This window comes from Trichosurus vulpecula, chromosome 1 (genome assembly GCF_011100635.1).
Source record: "Trichosurus vulpecula isolate mTriVul1 chromosome 1, mTriVul1.pri, whole genome shotgun sequence".
Classification (NCBI taxonomy): Eukaryota; Metazoa; Chordata; class Mammalia; order Diprotodontia; family Phalangeridae; genus Trichosurus; species Trichosurus vulpecula.
Genome location: NC_050573.1, coordinates 393,550,973 through 393,572,042, shown reverse-complemented (window position 1 = coordinate 393,572,042; position 21,070 = coordinate 393,550,973). Strand labels below are relative to the sequence as shown.

General features: G+C 37.6%; 1 protein-coding gene across 5 annotated transcripts in view; it reads right to left on the bottom strand.

Moving 5' to 3' along the window:
- The window catches only part of NEDD4L (NEDD4 like E3 ubiquitin protein ligase), a gene marked incomplete in the record, with an annotated part of 461,078 nt that overhangs the window by 6,155 nt on the left and 433,853 nt on the right, over nucleotides 1-21,070 (bottom strand). For all 5 annotated transcript variants that reach the window (XM_036757634.1, XM_036757643.1, XM_036757611.1 and 2 more), the window contains 4 exon segments: nucleotides 13,422-13,494; nucleotides 14,243-14,339; nucleotides 17,309-17,416; nucleotides 19,910-19,969. In XM_036757634.1, coding sequence (XP_036613529.1) covers nucleotides 13,422-13,494; nucleotides 14,243-14,339; nucleotides 17,309-17,416; nucleotides 19,910-19,969 — 338 coding nt within the window.

Here is a 21,070-nt window from a genome sequence, read left to right as displayed (position 1 = left end):
CTGAGACCCTTTCAGGGGGCCTGTAAGTTCAAGTTCAGGTTTTCATAACAATACTAAGACATTTACATTTCTAATAAGACAAATATTGGTGGCTATAACCCACATAAACAAAAGCACCTTGGAGGGCGTTCTCAATAATTTTTGAGAGTATAAAGGGTTCTGGAGACTAAAAAGCTTGAGAACCTTTTGTCTAACCTACACCTAAAAAAGAACTCCTTTTAACAGTGATAATAGTATTTCTATAGTATTTTAAGTTTGTAAAGCACTTAAAGTATTTGATCTCACAAAACCCTTGGGAGGTGGATGTCATTATTATCCCCATTTTATAGATTAGTAAATGCACTGGGAGAGGTTGTCACTTGCTTAGGTTCACACAGCTAGTAAATGTCTGAGGCAGGATTTGAACTCAGGTCTTCCTGGCTCCACATGCTACATTCTATTCATTGTACCACCTAGCTACGTTCAAAAACGGATTTAGCAAGAGGTCATCCTGTCTTTCCTTAAAGAAACTCATGTGATTAGGAACCCACTTCTTCTTAAGATAGGCCATTCCAGTACTGAATGGAAATAACTGTTACAAAGTACATCCTATCACCAAACTTGATTTTATCTCTTTGTAACTTGGCCTCTTGTCCTACGGGGCTAAGCAGAGCAAGCCTAATGATCATTCCATGTGATAGCCCTTCAAATACTTGAACATAGCTATCATACTATGGTTATTCTCTTCTCCAGGTTAAATACCACCAACTGTCATCAGGTATGAACTCAGGCCCCCCATGATCCTATCTGCTCTCCTCTGGATACTGCAGCTTTTCTTCCTAAAATATATTGCCAATAATTGAGCACAATATACTGGATGTACTCAGGTAAAGGCAGAGTAGAGCAAAATGATCACCTCCCTGGTTCTGGAGCTCATGCCTTGGCCTGAGATTGTATTGGCATTTTTGGCTGCCATATCATACTGTTGACCCACCTTGAGCTTCAATGCACTAAACCTCCTAGGTCATTTTCAGACCAACTGCCATCTATACATGCTTCTCATGCCCTTGTGAAGATGATTTTTTTAATTGAACTATAATATAATAGTAACATTTTTTTTCTTAAATATCTAGCCCATCAGGACCTTTTTGAATCCTTGCTCTGTCATTCAGTATATTAGGAATTCCTTCTAGTTTTTTGTCATCTACGAATTGGATAAATGTGGCACCTGTGTCTTTGATCAGCTGATCAGGTGACTGATAAAATGATTAAATAATACCAGGTCAAGCAGTGATTCCTGGGGCATGAACCCCATAGATTTTCACTTCCTATTCTCCCGAAAACTTTGTCAGTTTGGCTTACTCCTCCACCAGCCCTCACTCCCACCCTCCATCTTTCCTTCCTCCTAAACGGTCTTGGAATTCTAACCTGAAGCCATGGGAGTCCTGACCAGTGGCTTGTAGTGGAAAGAATCCCTCAGTCTCGTTATTCTAAAGATGAGAGAGGTGAGGGAAGGCACAGTCCTTACCTTAGCTAGGGGAAAATGTGTTCCTGGCACTTTGAACATATTTTTCCATAAAATATTGCTATGAATGATGGTTAGGTATTATAATACTATTGGTCTATGTTATAAAGTATGATGAGGAGACCTCCAAATTCCCTTCAAGTTTTAAATTTTTAATGTTGTCATGCTATGGATAAATAAAATAGACTTTTGTGAGGTAATGTGAGAGCCTACACATCATTCATAGCATTGGCACTCGATGCAGTTTTACCTAGAGACAAGTAACTGTGTTTCAAATGAATTTTTGGAATACAACCAGCTCAGAAATCAGTGACTAGATGTATTTAAATTAGCATTTTCCAAACTGGTTGAGGAGCTATGTGAGGCACAGAAAATATTTCTGTTATTCTCCTATGTCTTAACCTTCTCTGTCATATGCTTACAAAAACTTATAGGGGAAGGAAGATAGCTGCACAAACCAGCGGCAGCTAGGTGGTACAGTGGAGAGAACACTAGGCCTGGAGTCAGGAAGAATCATCTTCCTGAGTTCAAATCTGGCCTCAGACATTTACTAGCTGTGTGACCCTGGGCAAGTCAATTAACCCCATTTGCCACAGTTTCGTCATCTGTAAAATTATCTGTAGAAGGAAATGACAAACCACTCCAGGATCTTTGCCAAGAAAACCCCAAATGGAGTCACAAAGAGTTGAACATAACTGAAAAACAACTAAACAAAGGTATAAAAACAAGGCTTGAGAAATAGAGTAGAACATTTGCTAGCTGATATTAGGGATAGTGACAATTTTTTCCACCTTGGAATCTGCTTATACTGACCATATTTCTACATAAGTCTTTGGAGATAAATGTAAATTATATACAAATAATATTCTGATATGTCTGTAGCACCTTTCAGCTATTGTTCCTTAGAACAGTCTTAGGGCAAAAAGGAAACATAAAAGTTTAGACACACTAAGCAAATCCTAAAATTTTATAGCCTTTATAATTCAAACACAAGCAAAAAATGTGAATAATGGTTAAAGGTGAGAGGTATTTCTCAGTATTTAGAATACCCAAAGTTAGACAAACAGATTATGCTTTAATAGCCCTTTCTTCCTGAATGTCATTTGCTTAAAGCATGAGGGGATTTAGTAAAGCTTTTCTTACCCTGAAGTGATAGTTCTAGACAGTTTTATTGCATTGCAAATCATTCTGTCTAGAGGGAATTCTTCAATATAAACTTTGCCTAAGAAGCCACACTAGATTTTCCAAACTATTCACACACACACACACACACACACACACACACACACACACACACACCCCTATTTATCTCTGTCTTGGCATAGTATATTGAGTTGAAGCCATATGTCAAGGTGACAAATGTCTATTTCTTCAAGTCAGGTATCTCTATGTGCTGGGCCACGTGCTGAGTGCCAGAGACACAAAGAAGGGTGAAAACAGATCCCTGAAGCAGCCCACAATCTAATTTTCAACATCGATCATGTCATGTCACCAGAGAGGGACATGGGAGGCTGCTGCAGCTTTATTGGACCATCAAAATAGGGGAAGGGTGGGTTGGTTTCTATAGCTCATGGAGATAGCCGTGTGTGTGTTTGTGTGTGTGTGTGTGTGTGTGTGTGTGTGTGTGTGTATGGCTTCATCAGTATCGTGTGTCATGTCATAAATGGGATTTTATTTACATAGTATAATTCTGAAGACCTGTATCAAACCAACTCTTTTGAAAATGAGAAATATATGTCATACAAGATGCTTGGCAAGCTTAAGTCAGCAACAAATTATCTTTTATTACCCTATTCATCTTGAAAAGTCTAAAAGAGTTTCAAATTTTTTTTAGATAAATTCATGGGAGACAGATCCATAATGAAAACCAGAAAAAAATATAGTGTTTTATAGGAACATCTCTAAATGACAACATTAACAATAGCAAATAAGCCCTTTATTACCATTGGCAGAGACAGAATTCTGGGCTGGATGAAATAGACATGGCACATTTTATGTTCCTATGTTTGGTGAATAATAAGCTAAGTTAATATGCCTTCATTAATAGCTTGAAACAGCCATCTGGAAATTTTGCAATAACATAGGATATTATCTAGAATTGTTTCAACTAATTAAATTGAATAGTTCTTTTCAATAATAATCCTTATTTCCAATGATACACATAGTGAAGCATATGCAGTTCTATCTATTTATCTTAACCATCAACTTAGGGAACAATTTTTAAAAGTATTAAATTGTATTCAGAATTTCTAACATGAAATTAGCGGATTTCATTTTTAAATTTCCATGAAATCAGCCTTCTGTTTTCAAAAAGGTAAATGATGCCCTCTTGAACATTAGAGATTCAACAAAGGTGCCGAAGACTTAGAATGAAAAGTACACTGAGGAATGAAATGGGTCTATTTCCTTTTGTCGCTCAAGCTGAATGAAGTATGCTGACCGTAGATATTAGATCAGATTTTTTTTGAGGGCTCACAATCTTGTGCATTATTAGAAATACAGCAAGAAAATGAGCTTTAAACAACTGGTTTTTAATCTAAGAATTATTGCTATGAAGTAGTCAATGGACTTTTTTTTGCCATCTACCTTATGACACAAGAAGAGCTTTGAGCAAATACGTCAAGTCTGGGCGCAGATTAAAGGCAAAACTGGCCATCCCATCCTAGTGAAAAAACTAGCCAGACTCATTTGTAACCACCAAGACAGTTCCCCATTTTAAGTAATTTGCGCCTGGTTTTAGTTTGTATGGTTAAAAAAAAAAAACTATTAGTTTTACTCATTCCTGTATCTAGAGCTGGAAGGTACCTTAGGGGTCCATAGCCTGAGGCCCCAAGGAATTAAATGACTTGTCCAAGGTCACACAAGTAGTAAGCAGCAGAGTCAGGATTCTAACTCAAGTCTGGTGACTCCCAAGCTCAGTACATTTTCTATTGCCTTAGCTAATTTAGCACCAAGGAAATAAAACAAGCTGAGTCAGCTGGGTTATCATTTGACTGGGGTGAAATGGGGTATGTATACTTCAACTTTGCTGTTTCTATGGAAGCCAGGATGTAGTTTCTCCTGGATTTCTGCTAAAGATTTGAAGCACAGTTCTTAAAGGTACTTTCAGAAATGGAAAAAAGGTGAGATGTTCAAGGTTTTGAAAGGTGAGGAGTTTTATATAAACTTAATGATCACATCAATCCTACTTGTCTTTTCACACTGAGGAACATAATAGTATTAATATTATTAATAATAGTGTTAACAATAATTAACAATAGTATTAATTAATCAGTGTTGATTAATAATCAGTATTATAATTAATAATAATAGTATTACAATAAAGCTGGGTTTGATTCTGATGACCCTTGAGGGCTGATCCAGATGTCTAAAATAAATTTTAAATAAATTTTAAAATAAATTGCCAAGAAGCAATACTAGTCACAACTGCTCCACATGACCTGGGGCAGGATGCTTTTAGGATTTGAAAGAAAAGGCATTACCTGGAGAGACAACATTCCCCACTCTTTGAAAGGGTGAGAGGATTTACATAAAAGCTAGACAACTCTGCTAAGGGAATTCCTTTTTATTCTTACATTTTAAACAAATACAATTTCACAAGCACTTTCTTCTACTCTTTGGTTTCCGAACGTATGTTCATGCTGTGAAACCACATGGACCGAGACCTCAGACTCGGCTTAGTTCTCTAGCACAGCGCACACAAACCAGGCAAACGAGGGCAGCTAAGAGTTATGGCTGATTTAGAGCCAAGAAGCAGGCCTATAGGCATGGTGCAGCTTGGCTCACTCACAGTGTTTCTGAGAGATCATTCTACACAAGTTCTAAAGAATGAGAATGCAAAGCCAGGCAATAAAACTGATGCCAGGGAGGGGAGAGGTAATTGAGAAACTTTATCAAATTGAACCACAACCTTCTTTAGTAACACATTTGCATTTGTATGGTACTTTATACTTCTGTAAGTACTTATAATATACAAGACTCTTCTTTCTCACCCTTATTTCCTCAGTGGGACCAATATCATCCTCACCCATATGACTGCATCCAGGATTTCATGCCCACCTGTAATTACTCCCGTGGTGAATCTTCTTAAGGCTTAAATCTTTCTACACTATTCACATATACTAGAACTCTTCTGACACTACCTCATCAGACCTGAATAAGCTGGAAAAAACCCACCATTCTACAAAGGATAATGAGGATACCACCCAAGATTCTAACCCCTGCCTTCTGGGGTTACCCAGAGACTCCCTGTTTTTCCCCCACAGCGCCTAAAGTCAACAACAACCTTGTTGCCTCAGTGAACTCTGGATCAGCTTCCTTCCGTTAACTCCACTCCCTCCCCAGGAGCACCAGCAATAGCTACCTCATGGAACCAACCTGCTGGCCAGCCTGAAACCCCAACTCTATCCACCCTGCCCCTGGTCAGAGTATTTTTGGAAAAGGTTGAATTCCACAGAGGAGGTTTGTATGGGGCTTAGAGGGACAGTGGGGTTGGGAAAAGGGAAGGAAGGGGCTATGTCCCACTCTCCTGCCTGCTTGTCCAGCTCCTCTCACCCCAGCTGAGAAGCAAACAGTGACTGCTCCAGCCATATAAAGCAGGGTTGATTTCTTTTTAAAAAATTATCTTTTCTTTCCAATTCACTTTTTCCAACTAAAAAAATTCTTATTTTCATTATATTTTGTTTTGATATCACCTTTATTTCTGTATACAGCCCTTCCCCTTTTCCTATCTATCAAATCATCCCTTGTAACAAAGACAGAGAACAAAGCTCAGCCATATCTGATAGTATAGGCAACATCCACAGTTCCCCACCAACACATAAGTGGGAGACATTTCCTACAGTTTCTGAATCTTCTGCCAGGATACACAGAGCTAGCTTGTGGGCTGTCTTTCAAAATTCTTATCAACTTGCAGCAGCCCTAAAGGTACTTCCTGGTCTTTCTAAATACCCCATTGGAAATACCAACACCTGCTTCCCTTTGCAGCCACATTGACTGTGGGTTTGGAGCAATCTGAGACAGAGGGACAAAATGGAGACACCTCATTACAGAGGTTTTACTCTGTCTCTTGACACAATGGATAGGGAAGTGGCTGATGGTGGTCCCAAAAGGAGGTCCTTAGGAGAACCAGAAGGTACCCTTAGGACTTATGCATGTTGATAGGTGGTTTGAGAGCCAGTCAGTGAGCTTATCTCTGTGATACTCTGCCAATAGACACAGGGACTGTAGGGTGTGCACAATGTGAATACATTGGTATGAGATTAGGGAGTAGGCAGGACAGGTGTTTTCTGGAGAAGGAAATGGCAAACCACTTGCCAACAAACAAACAAACTCACCAAGAAAACCCCATACGAGGTCACCAAGAGTTGGACGTGACTAAATGATTGAACAACAACAAGGGCAGGTATTCAGAAAAGTGGCCACATGGTTTTACACTTGGGATTAGTTGGAGAGTGAAAGCTAGCTCAGGAGAGCAGAAATGTGGAGCCGAAGAACCCAGGCAGTCTCTTTCTGTCCAATAAAGGAAGTTAGAACAGTGACTGTGTAGGGAGGTAAGGCTGTGACCCAGTTACTAATAATGTTCCACCTCACACCAAACTCACATAGCTTATGCTAATACACAGTGAGCTATGATGAACAGCTGTAAGATCAGATTCTGTTTAGTATAGTGGATTTGAATTATGGGCTTCTGAGCTCCCTCCTGGGTTCTGTTTCTGCCAAAGATGGCCTGGAGTCATGGGGTAGTGCAGGGTGACTTGGACACTGGCCATCATGATAATCCTTCTCGAGTATTCCATCTTCTTTAGGTCCTTTGCCAAATTTCACAAAACCTGCTAACCTTTAGCTGTGGACACCTAGGCCACCTGAATTTCTAGAGCTGAGCCTTGAACTGACTTCTGTCAGTATCAGTGGCCATCCATCCCTTTCTAGACAGTCTAGCATTAGAAGGACTATGTGCATTAACTGATGCAAAATAAAAATTATTATTTTGTTTTGAAATAAAATTTTTCATCCTATCTCTACTCTCTTTGCCTTATGGGTTAAGAGAGACAGAGTGTGAGTGTGTGTGTGTACACAAGTATGTACTGCTTCAATTGCCACAGCTTGATCCTTTGAGCTATTATTAAACTTTGGTCCTTCTAATACTAGTCATGAGGCAGCTAGATGGTGCAGTGGATAGATTGCCATGCCTGGAGTCAGGAAGACCTGAGGTCAAATATGACTGCGGACTAGCTGTAGGACCCTGGTCAAGTCCCTTAATTCTGTTTACCTTAATCCACTGGAGAAGGAAATGGCAAACCACTCTAACATCTGTGCCAGGAAGACTCCAGATGGGGTCGTGAAGACTTGGACAAGATTGAAAAATGACTGAATAAAAAAATATGCATGCATGCATGCACATACACACACACACATATACATACACACAAATTCTTTTTATGACACAAATATGGTACTAATACCCAAACCAGGTAGAGTTAAAACAGAGAAAGAAAATTATAGACCAATTTCTCTAATGAATATTGATGCAAAAATTTTAAATAAAATATTAGCAAAAAGATTGCAGCAACTCATTACGAGAATAATACACTATGACCAGGTAGGATTTATTCCAGGAATGCAAGGCTGGTTCAATATTAGGAAAACTATTAGCATAATTGACCATATCAACAACAAAACTAGCAGAAACCATATGATCATCTCAATAGACGCAGAAAAAGCCTTTGACAAAGTACAACACCCATTCCTATTAAAAACACTAGAAAGCATAGGAATAAGTGGAACCTTCCTCAAAATTATAAATAGCATCTACCTAAAACCATCAACAAGCATTATTTGTAATGGGGATAAACTAGATGCATTCCCAATAAGATCAGGGGTGAAACAAGGATGTCCATTATCACCCCTATTATTCAATTTGGTACTAGAAACACTAGCTGTAGCAATAAGAGAAGAAAAAGAAATTGAAGGAATTAGAATAGGAAAAGAAGAAACTAAATTATCACTTTTTGCAGATGATATGATGATTTATCTAGAGAATCAAGTAAAAAACTACTTGAAATAATAAACAACTTTAGCAAAGTTGCAGGATATAAAATAAACCCACATAAATCCTCAGCATTCCTATACATTACTGACAAAGCCCAACAGCAAGAGATAGAAAGAGAAATTCCATTCAAAGTTACTGAAGGCACTATAAAATATTTGGGAGTCTATTTGCCAAGACAAACCCAGGGCCTATATGAACATAACTATGAAACACTTTTCACGCGAATAAAATCAGATCTAAATAAATGGAGAAATATCAGTTGCTCATGGTTAGGCCGAGCTAATATAATAAAAATGACAATTCTACCTAAATTAATCTATCTATTCAGTGCCATACCAATCGAACTACCAAAAAATTTTTTTACTGAGCTGGACAAAATAATAACAATATTCATTTGGAAAAACAAGAGGTCTAGAGTATCTAGGATATTAATGAAAAGACATGCTAGAGATGGTGGTTTAGCCACACCAGATATTAAACTGTACTACACAGCAGCAGTCATCAAAACTTCCTGGTACTGGTTAAGAAACAGGGGTGTGGATCAGTGGAATAGGATAGGTACACAAGTAGGTGAAATCAACAAGTTTAGCAATCTACTCTTTGATAAACCCAAAGAGGCCAGTTTCTGGGCTAATAATTCACTATTTCACAAAAACTGTTGGGAAAATTGGAAAATGGTAGGGCAAAAACTGGGCATAGACCAATATCTTACACCATATACCAAAATAAAGTCAAAATGGGTTCATGATTTAGGAGTAAAAGTTGATACTCTAAGTAATTTGGGAAAGCAAGGAATAGTTTACTTATCAGATTTGTGGAAAAGTAAAGAATTCATGACCCAACAAGAGATAGAGAGCATTACAAAATGCAAAATGGATAATTTTGATTATGTCAAATTGAAATGTTTTGTACAAAAAAAGCCAATGCAACAAGAATTAGGAGGGAAGCAGAAAATTGGGAGAAAATCTTTGCAACTAGTATCTCTGATAAAGGCCTCACCTCTAAAATATACAGGGAGCTAAGCCAAATATATAGGAATACAAGCCATTCCCCAATTGAGAAATGGTCAAAGGATATGAACAGGCAGTTTTCAGAGGAAGAAATTAAAGCTATCTACAGGCATATGGAAAAATGCTCTGGATCGCTGCTGATTAGAGAAATGCAAATCAAAACAACTCTTAGATACCACATCTCTCCTGTCAGATTGGCTAAAATAACAAATCAGGAGAATGATAAATGCTGGAAAGGATGTGGGGAAATTGGAACATTGTTGCATTGCTGGTGGAGTTGTGAGCTGATCCAGCCATTTTGGAGGGCGGTGTGGAACTATGCCCAAAGGGCTATAGAAATGTTCATACCCTTTGACCCAGCAATACCACTTCTAGGGTTGTATCCCAAAGAAATCACGCAAGCGGGAAAAGGACCCATATGTACAAGAATATTTATAGCAGCTCTCTTTGTGGTAGCCAAGAATTGGAAAGCAAAGGGATGCCCATCAATTGGGGAATGGCTGAACAAGCTGTGGTATATGAAGGTGATGGAATACTATTGTGCCATAAGAAATGGGGATGATGCAGACTTCATAACAACCTGGAAAAACCTACACGACATAATGCTGAGTGAGCGGAGCAGAGCCAGGAGAACGTTGTGCGCAGCCACAGATATGTGGATTCCGTGAGGACCAACCCTGACATACTGCGCTTTTCTCAGCAACTTAAGGGGCAAGGACAACTCCAGGGGACTCACGATGGAGAATGCTATCTTCATCCAGACAAAGAACTGCGAAGTTTGAATACAGACTGAGGTACACTACATGCTCGCCTTTTCTGCTTCTCTTTTGTTTTTGTTTTTGGGTTTTTTTTTTTTTGGTTCTGTTTCTTCTTTCTCATGATTCATTCCATTGGTCAAAATTCTTCTCCACGACTTGACTAGTGCATAAATTAATTCAATGCAAAGTCATTCATGACAGTTATATGAGACTCCATGCCGTCTTAGGGAGGGAGGGGGGAGGAAGGGGAGAAAATCTGGAACTCAAAACTATGTAGAACCGTGTGTGGTAAACCAAAAATAAATAAAGAAATTTATTAAAAAGAAAAAAAATATGCATGCATGCATGCACATACACACACGCACATATACATACACACAAATGCAGCTTCCTTTAAAAACTATTTACTGTCTTTTAGGTCTTTTTCCTTATCTATAGATACATCTAGTTCATGACCATCTCTTAATGGGACCAACATAAGGGGATCTGTTGAATGCTTCTGAGATTTTTTCCTTTTCACCTCTGAGTTTTTCTTAGAAAACTTTCAGATAACCAAATCTTTATAAGAAAGAATCTTTCTAATCCAATTCTATTCCTTGCACTATGCACGGATCATACTTATTAGGCACTAATGCCTCCTGGCTGTTGTTTCCAAAGTTTAGGATTCAGTCCTTAGCTCTGTCCTGTTCAAGAACATCTTTAATAATTAATTGGATAAAGACACAGATGATATGTTTATCAAATGTGCAAAGGATGAATGTTGGATGGAAGAGCCACTATGATACGTGACATTCAAAATTCAAAGTGATCTCAACAGGGTGGGTCTAACTCAATAAAACTGTCCTCTAAAATTGCTAGGGAGTGAGAACATTTCGAGATTAACAGAGTATGGAAGACAGCAGAAACTCTTTGCAAGTCAAATACTTTATTTTAACCATTTCTTCTCTATTTTCCTTCTCTTTTGCTTGTTTGTATCCATGCAATATCAGGAAACCTAGATATAATAACACCAGCTTCAAAAGCTTCTACTACAGAGCCTATAGTTATTATTACTGTAGCTTTAAGAACTAAATGAAATATTAAAGATTTGACAGTTGGGGCTAGAAGATCTCAGGAAAACTGAGAAAAGAGAATAAATGGAGATGGTCTGTGAGAAAGTGGGAAAGAGAATGAGGGAAAAAAATTTCTTGGGAGAACTGTCTTAGTTACGTTATGAAGAACCATTATGATTTTAGGAGTCATTCTGGACAGATACTATTAACAGTGATGACCTAATAATAACTAACATTTGTATAGTGCTAACTACGTGCCAGGCACTGTTCTAAATGCTTTAACAAATATCATCTCATTTGATCCTCAAAACAACCCTAGGAGGGAGGGGCTAGTATTATCCCCATTTTACAGTTGAAGAGACTGAGGCAAACAGAGGTTAAGCGTCTTGCCCAAGGTCACACATACAGCTAGTAGTGTCTGAGGCCACATTTGAACTCAGGTCTTCCTGACTTTAGGGTCAAGGCTCTATTACCTGCACCACCTAGTTGCTTCGAGGGAAGCTATTTTCCTGTCATGGCTTCCTCTTTTCATGGAACCACTTTATCCTATATCTGATGAAGAGGATGAAGAGAATTCTCAAGAAGAGACTTTACTCAGTATCTTGAGTGAACTGAATTGTGGAACCTATTAATAATAAGGTGAAGTCATCTATAGTCACAGTAACGGTTAGAGGTGACTTTGGCTGTGATCTTTGTTAAAGGTAAAGTATGACAAATAGTCATTCATGTTTGTGTTATTTGACTACATTGTTAATAAATCACATAGTTAGGAGATTAGGAGTTTTGTAGGGTTGTGAGCAACTGTTCATGGGTTAAGGGATTTCTCCAATTTATTAAATCACATATAATGAAGTGTGGTGGGGGTAGGGTCTGAGATGATCAATGAGAAAGAGGTTGATATATTATTAATTGGTGACAAACAAACATATCTTCATATTAGCCTAGGATTTGGGATAATGAGAATGAATAAGGTAATGACTCAAGTAAGCAACAGGCAGAGAGGTCTCATCATAACTTTGTTACCCAGAGAAAGACCCAGAGCACACTGGGTGAAATCCTCATAGAATGTTTATGGGAGAATATGGACAAGCTCTGCAGAATATTTGCAAAGGATGGAGAGGCACACAGATTTTGACCATACCACTGGCGGGAGTATTCAAATAAACTAAATGAAAAATCCATTTCAATATTAGGGTTTCCTGTCACTTCCATGTCTTTAAGATTTGTGTGAAAAGACCAGCCATTGAACAGTCAGTAAGAGCCCTTGTTTTTCTTTTTGTCCATGAGCCAAATAATCTGAAATTGGGTCAGGCATAACCAACAGATCCTAACCTTTTCTCAGTTATTTCTGTTGCTAGGCATTCAAGATCTTCCTTGCTATCATAGGCCTTTTTCCTTCTATGGTGACTTCTCAGTTCAGAGACATTTCAGATGCCTTTAGGGACTGATGTGAAACTCATATAGAAATCAATCCCTGTAGCCCCATGATTTAGACAACCACAAATTATGGTGAATGATTATAGTCTACATGTAAGGATGACATCTATAAGAGTCATTCATCCATCATCTGTGTTGTATAGCATTTTTATTGATTTCATTAAACATTTTCCAATTATATTTTACATAGGTACTGACACTGAGCCCCAGGGGAATTTGACACTTCTGCCTTAGGATGCTAGAGGGCTGCTATTTTAACATAGATTGTTTATGCCCACATGTTTTGTTGTCCATTCACATACTGTTTTAAGTTATATCGCCCTTCCCAGGACATTTCTCATCCTAAGTACGAAATATCTACGTTGTCTTCTTTCTACGGCATCTAGTACAGCATGAAAAATAAATTAAGTGTCTAGAATGCTCTGTGATGATGAAGATGATGGTAAGGAGTATTTCTGACATGTTTTTAGTCAATACTTCTACCAACTTGGTTCTATATGTTATTAGCATAAGTGAAAATTATCTATCTTATTTTGTGCTTAAAGTATGTTGACTATATGTGTATAAATCTATAACATAACTCATTTTTTTTGTCCCCTCCCCACTTACCATGTATGAGCTCTGGGCAATTTCTCAGGGCTTCCCCATTGCTCTATTGTAAACAGCTGAGGACCATTTGAACCTAGATTAAAGAAGAAAATACAATTTAGCATGTACTAGTGATGGTGATTTTCACTTTTCACTTGAAAAGTGAAAAAATTCAAGAGAAGGAAAGAACAGGGGAGAAAATCAGTCTAAGAGGGGCATGGCCTCCAGACCTATTCCTTAGATTGCCTCTTTGGCTGCAATATGCTATTTAATGTCCAGTTAAATAAAATTCTTATATAAATTCACAACATAAAATTTACATTTTTTCCAGTGTGGAGTATTCCCAAAATCTCATATGCAGGCACAAATGTTCCCGATACCTTTAAGCTGGAAGCAAGAAATTTAAATTAAACACTACTTCTAAGAAAAATTGTAATAAAACCCTCAAGATAGATAGAGCTTTGCTTATTTATGATTTTAATACATTGTAAACACTGAAGAACTCACTCTCCTGGAGATGTTATGATCACTTATTCCTTCTAGTACATGGCCACATGAGAGGTTCTTAAGTCTGATTATTCTGTTTCTTTTCATTAATAACAAAACCATGGCACTTTGCATGAAGGCATGAATTATTAGGTTAAAATGTATACAGACTTCTGTATAATGAAATGCATTTACATAAGACCTATACAAAATAAACTGTTGAAAACACAGAAAATATTAAGCTTGGTTAAGAAGTCTAGAGGAGGAGTCATTTACCCTTAGGCCGCTCCATCTTGGAAAACATGTTAGCATGGGTTTTCAGGGACAGCTTTCACTCAACACATTCTCTTGCTTACCATAAAGTTCAGCAAATCCATTCATAGGCACTCGAGATGTCCCCGTAACGAACTGCAGTAACCGGATACGCTTCTCAGCATCCATCAATAATACGGCCTATTAACAGAGACATCCAGTCATTGTGTCTCCTATGCAGCACTTGCTGCTGTAACTTAGACATCCAAAAAATCATTTTATTTATACTGTAATATAAGACCTAGACATTCGAGTCTGAAAATTGAGCCATATTTTTGAATGTCGCCACAATACCAGCCTTTCTAATCTTAGAAAGAGATCAAATATTCACAATGTCTCTTTTGTCTGCCAATATGTAAAAATGCATTATATAAAAAGCTAATGTTGATGGCGTCATCACCCTTATGATTCAGTCTTACAGCACGGTGATTTCCGCCACCCCTCACCCAAGGTCAATTATAAACACAAGATATTATGTAAACTTTCTCAGCAACAGAAACTCAAGGTACAAACCTGGGTTTCTTATTTGAGAAATCCTCTAATCAAAGGGTCCTTAAACTTTTTTTGTATGTCCTGTACCACTTTGGCTGTCTATTGAAGCCTATGGAGCCCTTTTCAAAAGAATGCTTTTAAATACATAAAATAAAATATATAGAATTATAAAAGAAACCAATTCTATTGAAATAGTCATCAAAATATTAAAAAAAAGCTAAGTTCAGAGACCTCACCAAGAACCCCTGCTCTAATCAATGGTTACAGAAACAAAAAGAATAATCTGAATATCCTCAAGTCAACCAACATGACTGTGGGCTAGGCTTTGTACTAGTTAGTTGAGAATATAAGACAAAAGCAAAACAGCCCTGTCCTCAAGGAGCTTCCATTCTAATAGGGAAGACAAAATGCACCTAAATAGGTATGTATAATATACCATCAAAGTAGTTACTGGGTAATCTTGGGGATGGAGGAGAGTATTATCAGTGTGGGAACCAAGAAAGAACTCCTGTAAAAGGTATGTTTGAGTTTCTGGATCCCGAGGGGAATCAGAGATTCCAAGAGGTAGAGATCTAAAAGAGAGGGCATTTCAGGTATGGGAGACAGTCAGCACAAAGTCAACGAGATGAGAGGAGGGGGGTGGTGGTGGTGGGGTTGTCATAAATCAAGAATAACAGTGAGGTGAGCATGGTCGGACTTGAGCACATAGAGGCGTAACAGGTGTAATACAATGTGTAATAGAGTACAAGGGCAGCTAGATAGCACAGTGAATAGATAAAGTGCTGGGTCTGAGGTCAGGACTTCCTGAGTTCAAATATGGCCTCAGACACTAGCTGTGTGACCCTGGACAAGTCCCTTAACCCTGTTTGCCTCAGTTTCTTCATCTGTAAAATGAGTTGGAGAAGGAAATGGCAAATGATTCCAGTATCTCTGCCAAGAAAACCCCAAATGGGGTCATGAAGAGTTGAACATAACTGAAAAACGACTTGTCAATAATAGAGTACAAAAAGGTGTAATAAGGTATAAAATAAGCCTGGAAAGATAAGATGGGGCCAGGTTTTGAAGAGCATTAAATGCCAAAGACAGGTGTTTACAACTTGATCCTAGAGGTAATAATGAGACACCAAGAGTTATCAAGTAGGAGAGTAACATGATCAAATTTGTACTTTAAGAAAATCGTTTCAGTAGCTATGTCAAGGGTAGACTGGAGTAGGGAGAGACTAGGGGAGAGAGGATGAAAGCCTGGACTAGGATAGTTTGTGTGTGTGTGGAGAGAATGGAACACATGAGAGATATCAGAGAGACAGAAACATTTGTTGGAATGCTGCTCTCTTCACTGTACGTGCTACTAATGCTAAGTCAGGTCAAAATACAAAGCATGCTACAGGAAATGAAATCTTTATACTTTTGATTTACTAGGATTGCAAAGAGAGGGAAAGGAAAGGAAAAAGGAAAGGAAAAGAGGAAGGGAAGGGAAGGAAAGGAAAGGAAAGGAAAGGAAAGGAAAGGAAAGGAAAGGAAAGGAAAGGAAAGGAAAGGAAAGGAAAGGAAAGGAAAGGAAAGGAAAGGAAAGGAAAGGAAAGGAAAGGAAAGGAAAGGAAAGTAAAGGAGAGAGGAAAGGAGAGGAAAGTAGAAAGGAAAGGAAAGGAGAGGAGAAAGGAAAGGAAAGGAGAAAGGAAAGGAAAGGAGAGGAGAAAGGAAAGGAAAGGAAAAAGGAAAAGGGAAAGGAAAGGAAAAAGGAAAGGGAAGGGAAGGAGAAAGGAAAGGAAAGGGAAGGGAAATTCCTTATACTTAAACCATGGTTATACCCTCATCTAATCACAAGATGGGGATTTCAAGTGGTTTCTCTGCAAGCCATACTATCTATCTATGTCACCATTGATATTTAAAAATATAATAAAGGAAAATAAAAATGAGTGGCTTGCTTTTTTTCTCATTTTGCAAACATGCAGCCTTTTGTTGACTACACTTTTGAAATCTCTCCACCTTCTCCCCATTCCAAATAGATAACGATACTAGGATATTTAAAGTCATATTAAATCACATTTCATATTACTCATTCTTGGAGCAATATAATTTCAAAATATTTGGCAGAATTCCTTAGAACATTAGACAGATTCTTTGGAAAGAATGATATTTTGGAAAAGGATAAAAAAATTTTCCAATCTCAGTTATAAGATAATGGGAGAGGGTACATTTGTCGCAGTACTGATGGACAATGTAAATAGTTTTGAAGATGTGTTCATATGTTATTTATGCAAGTCAACTTTTCCTTAATCTATATTCCCCAGTATTAAGGGAGAATGCTGTATAGTTTTACCATTAAATTTCTTTTTTTCTTTCTTATTTTCTTTTTTATTACTTCTCCATTAATTAAAGGAATGATAAAATTAATTCCTTCCATTAAGTACCACCCTAACTACCTGCATTGATAATAAGCCAAAGAAGAATTTTTCCTAATCTTCAAATATAAATACTAAAATGAAAACAGCATAAGGCATAGCAGGAAGTACTCCTACTAGAGATAAATATAACCTATGTACAGAAAAGACAGAACAGCTAGTACAACAACCGGTCCTAGAATAACAACGTGGCCACAGTGTGGGTCTGGGGCTTACCTTCCAGAACCACTGAATGACGGGGTGATTTGGGCAGTAGCCGTTCTTGTAAATAGCATGTTGTCTCCAGTCGTTAACATCAACATCTCCAAGGCCACACATCAGCAGCTATTTAGAAAAATCAATTCAGGTTTAAATGTGGAAGGTCCGAAAACTGAAAATCACACTGATGATTCAACCTACTTTCATAACCGCTATTAATATAAAAATGGTGGCTGTTTTTTTAAAAATAAAAACATTCATAACCCAATTCATCACCTTTTATAAAAATACATGGAATAACGCTTCTATCTATATTTGCTGTAACAAACCAAAGAGATTACCATTTGGATCACATGAAAGGCACTGTGACTTTAGTGAATAGAGGGCTAGCTTTAGAGTCAGCAGGACCTGGGTTCAGGTGCTACCTGTGATATATACTGGTTGTGTAGCCCTGGGCAAGCCTTTCATTTCCAGGCAACTCTCTAGACTAGAAGTTGCAGAGATGGTATTGATGTGAGAGAAGAAATTCCTTACCAGGAATGTTCAAAACCAGGGCTGTCCAACCTCAGGTTTTTATTGAAACAATAGACAATATATTTTGAGTTGCCATTTTAGTGAGAGCTCTGTGGTAGCTCGGTTTAATTTACTAAAGCATTTATGTAAATTTCTATGCTTGTAGGCGGGATGCATAAATTGCACTCTGGGCTTCATTCGGCCCCACTTTGGTATTTTGGACAGCCCTGTTCTAAACTGATAAAATCACATTTGGTTAAAAAAAAAGTGTGTAGGGGGGAAACAGACTTCCAATTTTCCAATTTTTGTATGTAACCAGGAAATCTATTAAATTTCCATCTTGCTCTTCCCGAAATACTTTAAAGACTTTTAAAAAACATGGCACATTAACTTTTGGGGGATTTTACTTACTAAACAACTGTACTGAATTGTATTGGTGTTCAATATTGCCATTAATAAAAAATAAAATCCACAAAGTATCTGGTTTGTTAGACAAAATTAGAAGCTTTATAAAGTTGGCTCCCTTTCACACAGCTACCATCCCCACTCAGTTGCCCATCCCAGATTTCCATCCTTAATGAGCCTTTCATTATTGTACCTCTCTCCATCTTGCCTCATTGCTATTAGCCCCACCCTACCTCTAAGCTTCCCCCAATGAATACTTTTACCAATATTTGGTCAATGACCATAGGAAATGATTCCCAATTTATGGCTGCTCAAAGTCACTCACACACACACACACACACACGTATCCTCTATCTTATTCAAAACCCAAGAGACCACAGACAATTAGAATAGGTCATGCATTGCATTCAATTCAATTAACTAGCTCTAAGCACATCCATAGACAAGGTTTCTGTGTTAATCAGTCATTTATTAACATTGTTGGATGCTTTTATTAGTTGTGACATATATTTAGGCTAGTTTTTTTTTAACTGCGTAAATCTGTTGCCAGAGAAGATGTTCTCTCAGAATTGTATTTGACATAACTAGAGAAGCAGCATGGTGTCATGAAAATTGGGATGATGGGGACAGTGGTGGGATGAGTGATAGTCTCTGTTCTACCACCAACTAGTAACGTGGCTTTGTACATGTCACAACTCCAGCTTCCATGTGCTTCAGTTTCCTCATATATAAAATTATGGAGATGAATCAGATTATTTCTAAGCTTCCTTCCAGTTCACAAATTGCATCAAGACAATTTCCACTGTCTAAGGAAAGGACCTCAGCTAAAGGGTGCACAAATCTAATGTCCCTTATCATTAGTTGAAAAGGCAAAAACAGGATATCCCTCCATTCCCCCAAACTTGTGGATTCCAATCTTGCCTTGGGTAGTGAATTTCTCTGTTTTCATGCCACCATCTTGGCTCATGCCTGCTGCTCCCCACCCCCAGCCCCCCAGTGAATTTCTCAAAAGATTCTCTTTTAACACATAAAAAGGGATAACGGCTTCCATTGACTTTGGATTTCCATATTAGTTCTCCAATACGAAGATGTTGAAATATATAATGAAGCCATCTCCTACTTTTTCTACTTAACAGTTCACTGAAAGATTTAGGGGAAGGTATGCTTTAAAAAAAATACGTCTATAACTAATATCTGATTAAGATCATTAGCACTGTGGTTTTTTCTGCCTAGTTATTTACCACAACTCAGCTGCAGCAGACAATGGAGGAAGAACCCCAAAACTCAACAGTGCAGTAGTAAGGTCCACATGGAGAATCTCAGTCAGGCCTTCATATGGGTTCCCTGGAACAGTTGGGGGAAGCAACTGGGAATGCTGCTTCTGGATATAAGTATGCATCTGTATGACTTCTCAGGGCCATGATAAAATCCAGAAGAGTAGATTTCTTGGGAATCAAATCACTTATATTAACACTCACCTCTAGTTGATATTGCTAAATTAGAGCTGACTGATTAGTTGTCTTGACTCAGCTCCTCATTTCCCCCAAACAGTTAAAACTTATATATATAGTATAATTCACTTTCCCTTTCTTTGTAGAACATTATGAACTAGAGCAAAGAAAGATGTATAGTTGGTAGAAGAATGAAGAACCTGCTGATATACTTTCCAAAAAATTATAAAGGATTTAAAATGCAACAAACCTCCAATTCATTTTCATCAAAAATTTTAATCAAATCAATAGGAAGCAATTCTGTGAATCCCTAAAGGAAAAAAGAAAAAAAAATGAATAAATAATCCAAAAACGTTTTTTTCTCAAAAGAAAATTTAAAGGAAACATGACTTTTGTTCTTAACCAAATAAGAATTATCTTAAAAAGCCAGTTATTTATTTGCAGGCAGGTGATAGCATCCATGTAATTCCAATTATAAAATGTTATCCAATTTTTTTCCTCCCAAATACAAGTAATGAAAAACCTTACTTTAGAATGGTTTAGTTACTTAGTGAACCTTAAGTTGGGCGACTGCAAATATGTGGCTTCTAAAACATATCCATGATACATTTAAGTGAGTCAGTTAAGTCCTAAAAATACACAGGCCCACAGATGATGAACAGAATATCTTAAAATAACACAAATTTAATGTATACCAAGACACTTAAAATAAGGCAGTCACGTAGTATAGAAGAAAGGGTAATGGACAAGGAAAATCAGGAAATTTTGACTGGAGTCTGGCCTCTGCCACTGACCATCTCACTGGCTATGGGTTAATTCTCGTAGCCTCTCCATGCCTCAGTTTCCTAATCTTCAAACTAAAGGATTGGGTTTAGAATATGAATTTTGAAATTCTATGACATTAAATCTCTGAATTTCTTACGAGTTTCTACTCATGGCCAGGGCTTTATTTCTTATTATATCTGGGGATAAATTTTGATTAGTTTAAGGCACCCTGCCAAGCAGAAACAGAGGAATTTTCTAAGTTAGTTTAAAATAAATTAAAATTTGGAGGTCTTTTTTTTCTGTTGTGTACTTTAGATTTCCAATAGCTAATAAACTTTATAAAACCTTAAAAAAAATTTCTTATTCTGAAGTGGTGAAAATTTCGATAAACTATGCAAACAATTTAGACCAGGGGACCTTAACCACTTTTTGTATGTCATGGACCCTTTTGTCAATCTGATGAAGTCTACTTACCCATTCTCAGTATGTTTTTAAATACATAGAATCAAACACATAGGATTATGAAGTAAGCCAACCAAATTGAAATGCCATTTAGGACGTTTACTCCTCAACTTTAAAGCTGTGCAGAATTCATTGCTTTTGAGAAGAATCTAGAAATAGTGGGCTTTTGCCCTACATTGGCTTA